The sequence below is a fragment of the Equus asinus genome, chromosome 4 (genome assembly GCF_041296235.1).
Source record: "Equus asinus isolate D_3611 breed Donkey chromosome 4, EquAss-T2T_v2, whole genome shotgun sequence".
Classification (NCBI taxonomy): domain Eukaryota; kingdom Metazoa; phylum Chordata; class Mammalia; order Perissodactyla; family Equidae; genus Equus; species Equus asinus.
The window spans coordinates 124,160,243-124,172,844 of record NC_091793.1 but is presented as its reverse complement, the minus strand read 5'-3'; the positions used below and the strand labels follow the sequence as shown (position 1 = coordinate 124,172,844).

The following is a 12,602-nucleotide window of genomic DNA, read 5'->3' as shown; positions in this document are numbered from 1 at the left end:
CAGTGATATTAACATCATAGATGGACATCATATTTGGGAATATACTTGTTATTATTTGCTTTATTTGATATTTTCCTAACTGACTTAAGTGATAGAATTTAAAAAATCTTATTATTTCTGTAGAAGATAAAAAAACCCAAGATGCATATGACCATCACCTTAAAATAGAGGGTTAATTTTCACTTATAATGCTATTGAAATTATGGCAAATAACTTAAAATGTATAAGTTTACTTATATTTCTAAAAATTTTAACATGATATAATAGTAGCTAACATTTACTGAGTTCTAAAAGGTTTTTGTGCACTATCTCATTTTATTTTCACAATAGCCTTCTGCTTTAGGAACTATTTTGCAAATGAGAAAACTATTCTTACAGAACTTGTTTAGCTTGCCAGTGTGAGGCCAAATTGGGTCTTAACATCAGGAAGGCTAACTCACATTTGTAGCCAGTCTAACTACCGCCTCTGCTTGTAACTGATATCACACGTTGTCCCTCTGTTATGCTAATTATTGAAGATCAGTCAAATGTCACTTTATTTATTTCAATATCTCTCTGGAAAAAAGAAAACTGTCTCACTAGTCAATAGGACAATATTGACAATCGTGGTCAGTAGTTTCCCCGCAAGCATCTTTGCTGCAGACATCTTTGCTGCAAGCATTTTCGTTACATAACTAATTGACCGTAAGGCAATTTTTCCATAAAAGATAAAATCATGAAAAATAACAGAGATATTAATTAAAAAGGACATAATAAAACATGAATAAATAAATAAAATTAAAAAGACTTTATTACAAAATACTAAATATTTGAATACATTTAAAACGTGTACGTAGATTCATGGTAATACTGCACAAAAAACTGATTTTATTTTTTTTGTGGATAGTACTTAACTAAGCACGTGTTTTTGTTCTTTGGGAAATGTGGGTTCAACTCTGCGCCCTCAAAGAAGAGGCCCTTGGCTCTCTTATTCTCTTGCAATGTAGTATGTTTCAAAATAAAAAAACAACTCTTCGGGCACGTCATTGTCATGTCAGCTTGATAAAGCCATCAAGAAAACATCGCTAGCTGGAAGAAACGCTAACTGTTTTAAGACCAGCATCTGCTCATTACTGTGTAGACCATTATGAGGGCTAGCTAAGATTAATATCACATAAAAATGGGAGTAACTTCGAGAACTTCATCAGTGGAGAAATGAAAAGAAACCGACAAGAAAAAAAACCTGGTGACCAGCTATTTTTTTTTAACCTCTAATGGTGGTTGATTCATCAATGGAAAAATGGCACCAAAAAACAAAAAACAAAAAAACCTCAATCTCTCAACAGTTATTTTTTAATCTTTTATGGCAAAACTGCCTTATAGCCAATTAGTTATGCAACAAAAATGCTTGCAGCAAAGATGTTTATGGCAATACTACCCAGCACCATTTACGATATATGTTTTCTTAGCATGTAGAACTTAATAGTCATAATTAAACTCAGGTGTCTCTTTAAAAATAAAATACCTTCTAGAGGTTTTTATGAGAATTTTTGTTGACTTTTAAAAATTGGCTATTAGATGTGCTTATATACTCGGTCATTCATATGATTTTTTTTCTTTGTGAGGAAGAGACCCTGAGCTAACATCTCTTGCCAATCTTCCTCTTTCTTTCCGAGGAAGATTGTTGCTGAGCTAACATCTGTGCCAATCCTCCTCTATTTTGTACATAGGATGCTGCCCATGGCTTGATGAGCAGTGTGTAGGTCTGCACCTGGGCCCCAAACTCGTGCACCCCAGGCCGCTGAAGTGGAGTGCATGAACTCAACCACTACACCAATGGGGCAGCCTCTCACTTTGATGAACTAAATGTAATAAACTTTCTTACTGTTTCAATTGATTACCTTGTGGAATTTATGCACTGTTGAATCATTTCTTAACATGTCCTGTAATTTCTGACACTCTGTAATTTTTAAATTTTTACCTAGGTCATTTTCTGTGAAATGCAAAAGAGATAAAAACCCAATGTAGCCAAAATTCAGAAACTGTTGGTTTCCAGTCCCAGGAGCGTTAAGGCTATTCGAATGATGACAGCAATCAGTTTAGCTTGGCCTAGATGAACTGATTAGATTCCATTCTGAGAAGTCTGGCAAGGGAGCTTATGAAGAAGTATGTTTGCTTTTCTAATTTCGATTTTTTGCAGCGGAGAAGAGAGAGCTAGACTTTCCCCAAACGGCCTCTAAAATGTAAGAATAGTTCTAAAAGGAGGCAGTAGAAGATGAGGTGAAATCAAGATGTGATTTGTTTTGGCCTAGATAACTTTTCCACGAACTCCAATGTGACAAGAAAACTCAGGGAGCCAAAAGGTCCATTGTCCACAGTCTTCAAATTCCAGCTCAAACTCCTGGGCCAATTGGTGGTAGGAGACCCACGGAAAGTCTTCCTGAGCCAGAAAAGATGGTGTCAGGAATGACTTAGTTTCAAGGATGTTGTGGATTTGGGTTATTTTGAACAGAAGTATTCCTGTATGCCAACCACTTTTTTCTTTTTGCATAAATTTTGAACCCCTACCCAAGGCTTAAACTGATCTTGTCCTATTCTTTCATTTTATAAAAGAGACACCTGGGAGGGGTGTAACTCGCTCAAGCTCATTGAATGACAGCATATTGACTGAAGCCAGGACTAACTTCCTGTCTTAAATGTTCGTGAAATCATCCCCCTCAGCACCTCATAAATGAGTCCTACGGGCTGTGTTTAAAAGTAATGAACTGAGCCTCTAAAATCAGCATAAGATTACTGCTCTTCAACTTGATAAGTATTTTTGTTGAGGTCAGAAGTCTTAACTTATATTCACTTTTATCTCCCTACACAACTAGGTAAAAGCAGATGCTCAATAAATAGGGTAAGATGACTAACTGAATTCCTGGAAGGATTTCTTAATTTAAAATGCATTTTAAAATGCTCGAGAGTAAGATAATATATGTGGTTTTTATTTTGGTAACTTACCAGAATGGCAAGTCTGAGTTGTCAAGCCACTTACTCATGTAAGTTTAGAAAAAATCTACTATCACAACATTACTAAGAAAATGAGTTAAAATAAGACATTGTGTAAGAAAAAATATAAATGTGTTTGATGAATAGAAGTGAAATGAAACGCAAAAAATTGGATAGTTAGGCAAAAGAACTGAATGAGCAAAATAGAAACGTATCCTGACCTTTTTAAACCTTAATTATCCAAATAAATGACTCAGTTCTCTGAGTCAGTATGGTGTAGGGCAAAGGGCCCTGAATTTAGAGTGAAAGAATCTAAATTCTTAGCTTGGGGTCAGCCCTAGGCATCTGGGGGACCTTGGCCAAGTCACTAAAATATGTATACTGTACTTCCCTGGTTCATTCAGTTGAGATTATCATTGCCATAACTAATTAGAATCATAGAATAATGCAGATAATAGCAATAGCTAATGCTTATTGGGAGTTTATTATGAACATGTTCTTTATATTTGTCATGTAATTTAACATTTAAAACAACCTGACTAGGGGTCAGCCGGGTGGTGTAGCCGTTAAATTTGTGTGCTCTGCTTCAGTGGTCCAGGGATCGCAGGTTTGGATTCCAGGCACAGACCTAGCACCACCCGTCAAGCCATGCTGTGGTGGTGTCCCACATAAAATAGAGAAAGGTTGGCACGGATGTTGGCTCAGAGACAATCTACCTCAAGCAAAAAGAGGAACATTGGCAACAGATGTTAGCTCAGGGCCAATCTTCCTCACACATGCATAAAATTAAATTAAAAAAATAAAAATAAAACAACTTGACCAGACAAGTTATAAAAATTCTAGGCCACATTGATTGAGCCACTGTTCGTACACCCATTTTCCTGTCAGGAGATAGGTTTAGAGAGGTTAAGTGCTGCAAGAACTGGAATTTGAAGCGATGTCTCTCTGATGCCAGCATACATCTTCTAACAAGTATGCAATAGAAAACAGAGCTAAAGATCAAGTTCAGTACTCATTTTCTAGTTGGATAAACCAAGCAGAAAAGAGTTGAATTGATTTTCTCAAAATCACAAAGCAATTTAGGAGCAGCTGGAAAGAGATGCTGCTAGCTAATGTGACTGCCTTGCACTATGATTTCCAAAGTTGGGAGAGATGACCAGTCAGTGAGAAGCAGAAACTTACCACTTAAGTTTGGAGAGAAAATGTAATTCTTGATCAGGTGAGGATTTGTAATTAGTCTTCTACTACAGTTGTAACAAACTGCTACAAACTTAGTGGCTTAAACCAACACCCTCATAGTTCTATAGATCTGGCGGAGCCAGCAGCAGGGCATCAATTCCTTATCTCGTGTTATCTCTTCAGCTTTCTTTTCTGCTGCATCTCTCTGACTCCTCAACATTCTTTTTCTACTTTGAAGGGTTCAAATGATTCATTTAGGCCTACCAGGATAATTCACAATAATCTAGGATAATCTTTCTATTTTAAGGTCCATAACCTTAAAATCACAGATTCTGGGGATTAAGGCATGCAAATATTTGGGGCCTCATTATTCTGCCTACCACAGGACTTTTCCATCTGTACCACTGGTTCTCAATTGTAGCTATACATTAGAATCACCTGGAAAACCTGAAAAAATGCTTATCCCTGGGCCCCAATCAAGATGAACTGAATCGGAATTTCTAGGAGTAGAATCCAGGAATGATATATTTTTTTTTTCCTTTTTCTCCCCAAAGCCCCTCTGTACATAGTTGTATATTCTTTAGTTGTGGGTCCTTCTAGTTGTGGCATGTGGGACGCTGCCTCAGTGTGGCTTGATGAGCAGTACCGTGTCCGCGCCCAGGATTCGAACCAACGAAACACTGGGCTGCCTGCAGCGGAGTGCGAGAACTTGACCACTCAGCCACGGGGCCAGCCCCAGGAATGATATTTATTTAAAGGTGTCAGAAAATTATAATATGCTTGAGAGGATTAAGAACATCCTAAAACACCAGGTTTCTTCAATTTGATTAAATTCATTTTGTAAGTAATCCACTCAAAATACACTTTCTCTGTAACCTCTTTATGCCCTGGCTCTGCTAGGGTTTGGAGTCACCAAGATGGTAATGATGCAAGTCCTATTCTTACTGTGCTCACAATCTAGTGGCACAAACAGACACACAAAGGAATAATTACAACATGACATGATATGTTTTAAAATAGATATTTGGATAACTTGTTCTGGGAGTTCTGGGACATTAATTGTGCCTCGGAACATTGCAGAATATTTTGCTTGATTTATACTTGATAGTTCTTTTTCAAGTAGTCTGGTCAGTACTTAGAGGAATGAATTTAAGTCTGTCCAGGTTTCAGCATGCCCAATGAGGATGATGTATTTATATTGTGCTTCCCAAAATCTAACAGGCCAAGAATTTCCCCGGGTGCTTACTAAAAATGCAGATTCCCAAGTTCATCTCCCGAAGATTCTGATTCAGAGGGTCTGTGGTGGGGCCTAGACACTCTAACATGTTCAGCAAGTTCTGGTGGTGATTCTCAAGCAGGGATCCGTGAACCCACACTTTGAGGAACGCTGGTTTACACTACATCAGTGATTTGGTACCTGTTCATTCAATAGCCTGAAAAATAATGCAAGCTCCAAGTGATATTACAAAAAAGGACTTATAGTTTGAGTTTCTTACATGAGTAACGGATCGTTAGGAATGAGAAGTCTCTTTATATTTTAATTTTCTTACCTCTTGGTGTATTGAAAGTGTTAGGGACATTCTAGGCCAGGCTGGGAGTGGGGAATTGAAATCTTACACTGACATTTCTTTCTCAAAGACTCTATTGGAAATAAAGACAGTAATTTGCATGAATAATTCTAGCATGAAGTCTAAGCTTTTACCAAAAAATAAGCAGTGAGGACAGAATAAAGGTAACCAGGATCTTGTACTTTGACATTTTTCTCAGTGACACAATGTATTCTTCATAGTATAGAATGACAGAAAGAAGTTTCTATTTGCCATACAAGTGTGGAATATTGGAATTGGGGAAAAGCACTTATTCCTTGCTTTGATTCAGGAGAAATGTAGCTTGTTCAATACGCCATAAAAGAAGGCATGTATTAGATAGGAAACAGCCTCATTTTGCTCAAACAAAGGTTCAGGATACTTAATGGCAAATTAGATATGTGGGGAAATGCTTCTGTTAGCCAACTTTATAGTGACTGGGTAAATAAATGGAGAAAAGAATATGGCTCAGGGCCTGTAAAAATTCGAGATACTTTGGAAATGGAGAATGGAGGAGTGGAAGATGAAAGTTTTCTTTTTTTTCTTAATCTTGGAGTGAACATACACTTTTAATATTATGTTTGGGTGACTCAACTAAAAATAAGAATTATTATAAAGAAAAATAAATTTATGGAAAGTGTTTTTAGGAATAATAAAACTTTGGGAAGATAAGAAGCCAGTTTGTAAGGCATTAAGATGCATTTACAGAATTTGTGTTTTGTGTTCTGATAAATTAGTATTGATTAAGTCACACTGACTGATAATTTTTATGTAGAATAAAACATCCCTTTACACTGAAGTAAGCCAAGAAGATTGGTTGAAATTTATGAACTTGGAAACACAGATCCATGAAAAATGACTTGTGGTGTGGATCTATGGTGATTTTAAGAAATGAAACCAGAATGATGTTACATAAAGCCCTGAGTGACTAGGAAGCTATATTTCAAAAGCTGTTTGAGATTTTAAGACATTCTTCATTTCTCAAAGTTTTCTGTGATGAGATAAATTATTTCTATTTTATGTTGGTGATTCTCTGGGCAAATTGCATAGGACTATTTAGAAATAAGCTATTTTTTATTCCATGTGTAAAAATTATTTTGTTTCTAGCAGTAGAGAGAAATCTTCCACTTTGTTTAATTTTGAGAAGTGAAAATAAAATAGTACTTACAGGATCCGTGAGGCTAGCAGTTAGAAAGAGAAAATGCCAGTAACTAATACTATACCATTGTGATTACAAATTCACTTCAGAGTTTAAATTAGAGCTTTCTCAGTTTTGAAGAAGTCCTTTACCTACCAACAAACCTGAGCCCAGTAGGAAAAATACACCGGCAGATTTATTCATTTGACTTGACCTCCTTTAAGTATGTATTTTATCTTTCCTCAAAATTGAATGAGAGCTGCTACTATATTTCATGAGGCAACATGTGACTCAGTTATCAGTAAATAATTTAACAAGATCTGAAAGAGGTTTACAATGATTTGCTCAATAGTTTTGGTCAGTTAATATCAAATGTATTTTAGCAAAGATAAATTTGGAATAAGCTAAATATAGAAAAGAGATCCATTTGCTAAATGAGCGTATTAGAGGCAGTATGCCAAGAACCAATCAAATATGCTTCTCCTGATAACGGTCATGTCATTACATCTACCAATATGAGACTCAGTCTAACCTGAACTTCAGACGTATCTGCAATGGTATTATCTACCTGGCCAGTCATGATCCCTCCATTATTGACCTAAAGAGCTCTTAGTTAAAGGTGTGATTCCTCCATTTTGGACCACTCACCACATGTGTCTGCTGGCTGGAAAATTTGATAGGGCCTTGAGAGAGAAGATGACTCAAGTGACTGGATCACCACATAAAATGGACATTGCCAGATCTCATGGAGAGTACACCTATCCACCATGTGTTTGAAAGTCTGCCACCCAAACTTGTTGCTGCATCCTTGATAAAACCAGGGGCCATAGATCTGCCCTCTTAATTAGATGTGCCGCAAGTTTACATAGTGCAAGATACAACCTTGTTCCTAGGAGCACATTTTCCCAATCACTAGGAAATAGGGTGAAGAAGGAAAACTATAAAAGTGGAATTATTTGCATTGATGAATATTTTGTGAGTTGAATAAATCCCTCTTGAATTATTAGTGCCAAGATGATCCAGCGAACACTAAGAGATTTCACTAAGATATTTTGGATCTCTGATTTTGAAGCCTATTAGATAAGCAACAAAAATACCTGCTAGTGTTGGGTGAAATGTTTTTCAAATATGTCGGGTTTGGGAAAACTCTAAACATCTTTTTTGAAGAACTTTCCACTTCGAGTTTTGAGCCCATGTACATATTAAAGGTAATTTAATCTTGACTCATGTGTAATCAAAACATTGTTGCATAAACACCTATCTGACTTCCAAAGAGAATAATATTTCTTTACATTCTTACTTGTATATTCCTGGACTATATATATTTAATACAGAAAAACGTAAATTACCAATGTCTTCAATTTGGCTTAACTTTATGACTTCCAAAGTCAGTACAGTACATTACTGTTTATTCAATATCAAAACCACCACAGAACTCGAAAACTGAATAGTTTTCAGGACATTATCTTGTAAGAAAGTAAACATGCTGATATAAGAACTTTTTTTCCAATTTTCATTGTCAGTATAGATTCAAACACCATCTAAAGCCTTCTACTAGAAGAAACGACAGTTAATTAATAGTTATGATTAGCATTCTTGGTTGTAAGTTTAAAATCCTAAAGTACTTTATTGATTCACTTTTTCATTTATTTATTCATTCATTTATACACCAAATGTAAATTAACTGCCAGGCACAAAGAATACAAAAATCAATCAGATACGGTTTCTGGCTTTCAGAAACCATACCAGCAAGGGAAATAGACATACGGAACTAAGACTAATAACACATCCCAATAAATGATTAGATAAAGTTATTCAAAGGAAGACTAAGCTATTGTTTAATTTAAAAGACTTTTTATCATGTTCTAGTTTTTTGAAATTTACTTAAAATATTCAGTTAATTGCTCAGTGTCTCAACAATCCCGGATAAATGAAAATTGATGTAAGTTTCTCCAAATAATGGAAAACAACAAATATTTGTGACAAAATTCAAATATATTGTAAGCAAAAGAGATTTTGAGAAATTGGAGTAGCTTAGTGCGAACCCTCTGGCTGAATGGTTAAGTTTGCATACTCTGCTTGGCGGCCCAGGTTTTCGCTGGTTCATATCCTGGGTGCGTACATATCACTGTTCATCAAGCCCTGCTGAAGTGGTGTCCTACATAGCACAACCAGAAAGACCTACAACTAGAATATACAACTGTGTACTGGGGGACTTGGGGGAGAAGAGAAGAAAAAAAATTGGCAACAGATATTAGCTTAGGTGCCAATCTTTAAAAAAAAAAATTGGAATAGCTTAATAAAAATATCATTTTGAAAGTGGTATTTTCTTTGAAAATTTCAATTTATGATGGAAATGATTTTGGTTTATTAAAATAATGTTAAATTATCATATCAATCAATATTTCAGGTCATGACCCGTGGATTTAAGAAATTCCTCAAGACGATGTCGAATATGATCCAAGAGAAAATGTGATTTGAGTCTGGAGACAATTGTGCTTGTAAGTCCTGGAAAATTAGATTTTCTCATAGTACAATGCAATAAAAACTAACATATCAACTCATTAATTACTGAATTGCAAAAACTTTGATTCATTGTTTTCCTCATGCTACTTTTTTTATATTTAAAATTAATACAATGCTTCTTGATTTTTTGGTTATATTTTTCTTAAGGTCAACTAGTAAGAAAAACCCAATATAGCTGATAGAAGAGAAAACATTATTTGGAAGATTGCTACAATTAAAAAGAAAAGCTGCTTCTAGGTGAGTAATTGGTGAGGGCAAGCAATGGCACAGATTCTCCGTGCTAGTTAATGATGTGCTCTCGTTGCTTGTGATAATAAAAATAATCAAAGCATGTGGAAAGATTTTTATGATTCTTATTCTTATATTTGCCCTGTAACAAAAATCATGACAAGTTTCCTAATGAAATTAAATCCAAGTGCTTAGTTCACTGACAAATATCTACTGATTGGAATTTTTTTATCTTCTTTGAAAAATATTTTTTACACATTCAGTTAAATAAGTGATCATTTATATCTCATAAGAATACTGTGAGAGTAGGTTGCTCAGGAGCCTTATAGGGAGTAAGCAATATACACTTTACCTTAGCAATGTTTGTATCTTAGAATTAAGAAGGTAGGGAGTGGTGTTTTAGACGTTATTTTTCATTAGCTCAGAATCGTATCTCCCATTAGAAATATTTAACAGAAAGACTTTTATTTGGTATTGCCCATCTCCTGTAAACTTATTTTAGTAATGTAGATGACTTAGGGAATCTTTTATTTCCTGATTAAAAAAAACCAATTGAATCCTGAAATGAAGAATAATTTGTATTAAATTATAAGGCCATTTTTATGACATATGCATGTTGATTCCCAAGAAATTGACCTGAGAACAATTTTCTCCCTTAAATTAATCAGAAAAATAAAAATGAGATTAATACTCATAGGAAATAAAGGTAAGCTTTTTTTTGTGTTCTTGTGAAACTCTTTATTTTGGTATTTTAATCATTTTATCTCAATTTTGGTAAAGGAAAAGAAAGCAAGATGTTTTCTAATTACTTAAAAATATATATGTAAGACGCTTTCCTGATGGTAAGGCTAATTAAATTAAAATGTATTTAATTAAGTTCTTTAGTACTTTAAGCCATGATGCTCTTAACATTTGTAAAACATAAGACTATTAATGAAAGCTTTAAAGCAAAATTATTGTGTAGTTTTAAAAAAAATTATCCATTGAGAACCATCTATATTTCACAATATTGATGAATTATATTTCTTTCATTTTCTATTGCAGTTTGATTTATATTATATAGCATATTTCATTTTGGCTTTAATGATGGAGAAAAAGTGTATCCTGTATTTTGTGTTTCTCTTGCCTTTTTTTATGGTAAGCATAAATTCCTCTAATGTATCTCCCTATCTCTGATTATTTCTGTTTTCACTTCCAATATACCAATAATTGATAACGGTTAATGACAACAAAATGACATGCACATATTTGATGCATAAATTAAGTAAATTTTTATATCCAATCAATACAGCAATAATTCATTTCCTTTCAGTGGGCACTTTTAGGCGATTAATCCGACAGCAGGCACTATAGGATGGTGGGCAGGGTGTGTGAGCAGGGGACTTCGAAGTGAGGAAGGTCAGTGGATACCCATGCTCAAGACACCAGCGGAAAGTAATTATCAGAATGGCTCTATAGTACTGTTGTAGTAGCAGATAAAATATTTTCAACCAGATCTGTTGATTCTAAGTTAGATCTATCAAAAAAGCAGATTCCAACCTGTTGATTTTTCTCCCATTCTGCCAACTGATTGACTTATATTGACTGAAAAGCGATTCAGAACCATGCACTATATTTTAAATTAATTTCCTCAGCTATTCATTCAAACAAGTATGAAGTGTCCATTTTCTGACAGGCACTGATGCTAAGTTTGGAGCAGCTATGGCTGTGAGTGTTTGCTCTCATGCCTGCCTCTGCAGGTATATGGGGCTATGTGGGAACGGAAGTGGAGGATAGACTACGGATGACTGAAAAGCAATTGCTATACTGGAGGGGCCTTATACATTTAATTTATTTTTATTTACAGAAATATTTTGTTCATATTTTTTCTCTGTCTCTCTCATATTAAAACAGTGACTGCACCTTTATCTCATTACATGTATGAGAAACCGAGAGACATAAACTCATCTAATTCTGTGCCAGCAAATAATTTTCTCTCCTCTTGTGTTCCCAACCAAGCAAACCCCACACAGATTCAAACAAAGAGACACAACAAAATGTACAAAACCTAAACAGGGAAAAAAGCAAGACTACATTCCTGTTAACATTTGTATTTGAAAACATTCTCAAGTCTCAAGCGGTCCAAATTCTGCACTTCTTAGATGTTATCTTAGGTAAATAGACCAGAATTCAAGAAACAGCTCTTCTGTTTCTTCAGCTCACACCCTCCATTGAGCATGCCAATGAGCTGCTCGGGCCAACACTGGTTTCCTGTAGGTAATTCTGGAACCGATTACCAATCTGATTATTGTAATTTAAGAAATTGTGACCGTTTCTCTTGAGTTCATTCAGATGGTGTTCAAATCTGAGTTCTTATTTTAAGCAAGAGTAAAAATGATACAGGTTTTATGCAGTTCTATAAACTTCCTGAGAACAAGAGAAAAAAATATTAATTTTCTTGATGTTATAAATTTCCATTTATTACTTGTGCAGCACGCCTGCTGCAGAAATCCTTATTAGGAAATTGAAACCAAAAAAAGAGGAAAGAGTTAATGTTAAATGGTGGTCAGGAGATGGTGAAACTTCAGTGGTGCTACACACTGAGGGAATATTACTATTCAGACTTTACTAAATTCAGCTTCCTGGTAGAGAAGAGAAAATCAAGAACAAGAGAACAAAATAAGAGTAGAAAGATAACTGCTTATAGAAAATAGTTAATAGAAATAATGGAAAAGTGAAGGAAAAATAAGATTTAAGAGATATTTTTACAGGACTCATATCATAAAATGGGGAAAAAATCATAGAAATTAAAGTGGAAGTGAAGCTTAAAATAGTGCTACTAAATTGGAAGAACATAAACATAGACTTTGTCCAAAAACTTTATTGATATGCATACAATAAAAATTCTATTTACCAGCATCATAGATGAACTTGTCATTATTTTGATTATCAAAATATAGTGATAAAAATGACAACAATTTTGAGCATTTACCTCG

The 12,602-nt window shown here is 34.8% G+C and overlaps 1 protein-coding gene and 1 long non-coding RNA gene across 4 annotated transcripts in view; one reads left to right on the top strand and one right to left on the bottom strand.

Annotated features, from left to right (window-relative positions):
* The window catches only part of LOC139045133 (uncharacterized), a 166,074-nt gene that overhangs the window by 28,160 nt on the left and 125,312 nt on the right, over positions 1-12,602 (bottom strand). The gene's annotated exons all lie outside the window — the stretch shown is intronic.
* The window catches only part of CALCRL (calcitonin receptor like receptor), a 103,495-nt gene that overhangs the window by 52,274 nt on the left and 38,619 nt on the right, over positions 1-12,602 (top strand). For all 3 annotated transcript variants that reach the window (XM_014852906.3, XM_014852908.3, XM_014852907.3), the window contains 3 exons: positions 9,284-9,374; positions 9,547-9,636; positions 10,672-10,764. In XM_014852906.3, coding sequence (XP_014708392.1) covers positions 10,711-10,764 — 54 coding nt within the window. In that variant the 5' untranslated portion in view covers positions 9,284-9,374; positions 9,547-9,636; positions 10,672-10,710. The remainder of the gene's footprint in view (positions 1-9,283; positions 9,375-9,546; positions 9,637-10,671; positions 10,765-12,602) is intronic.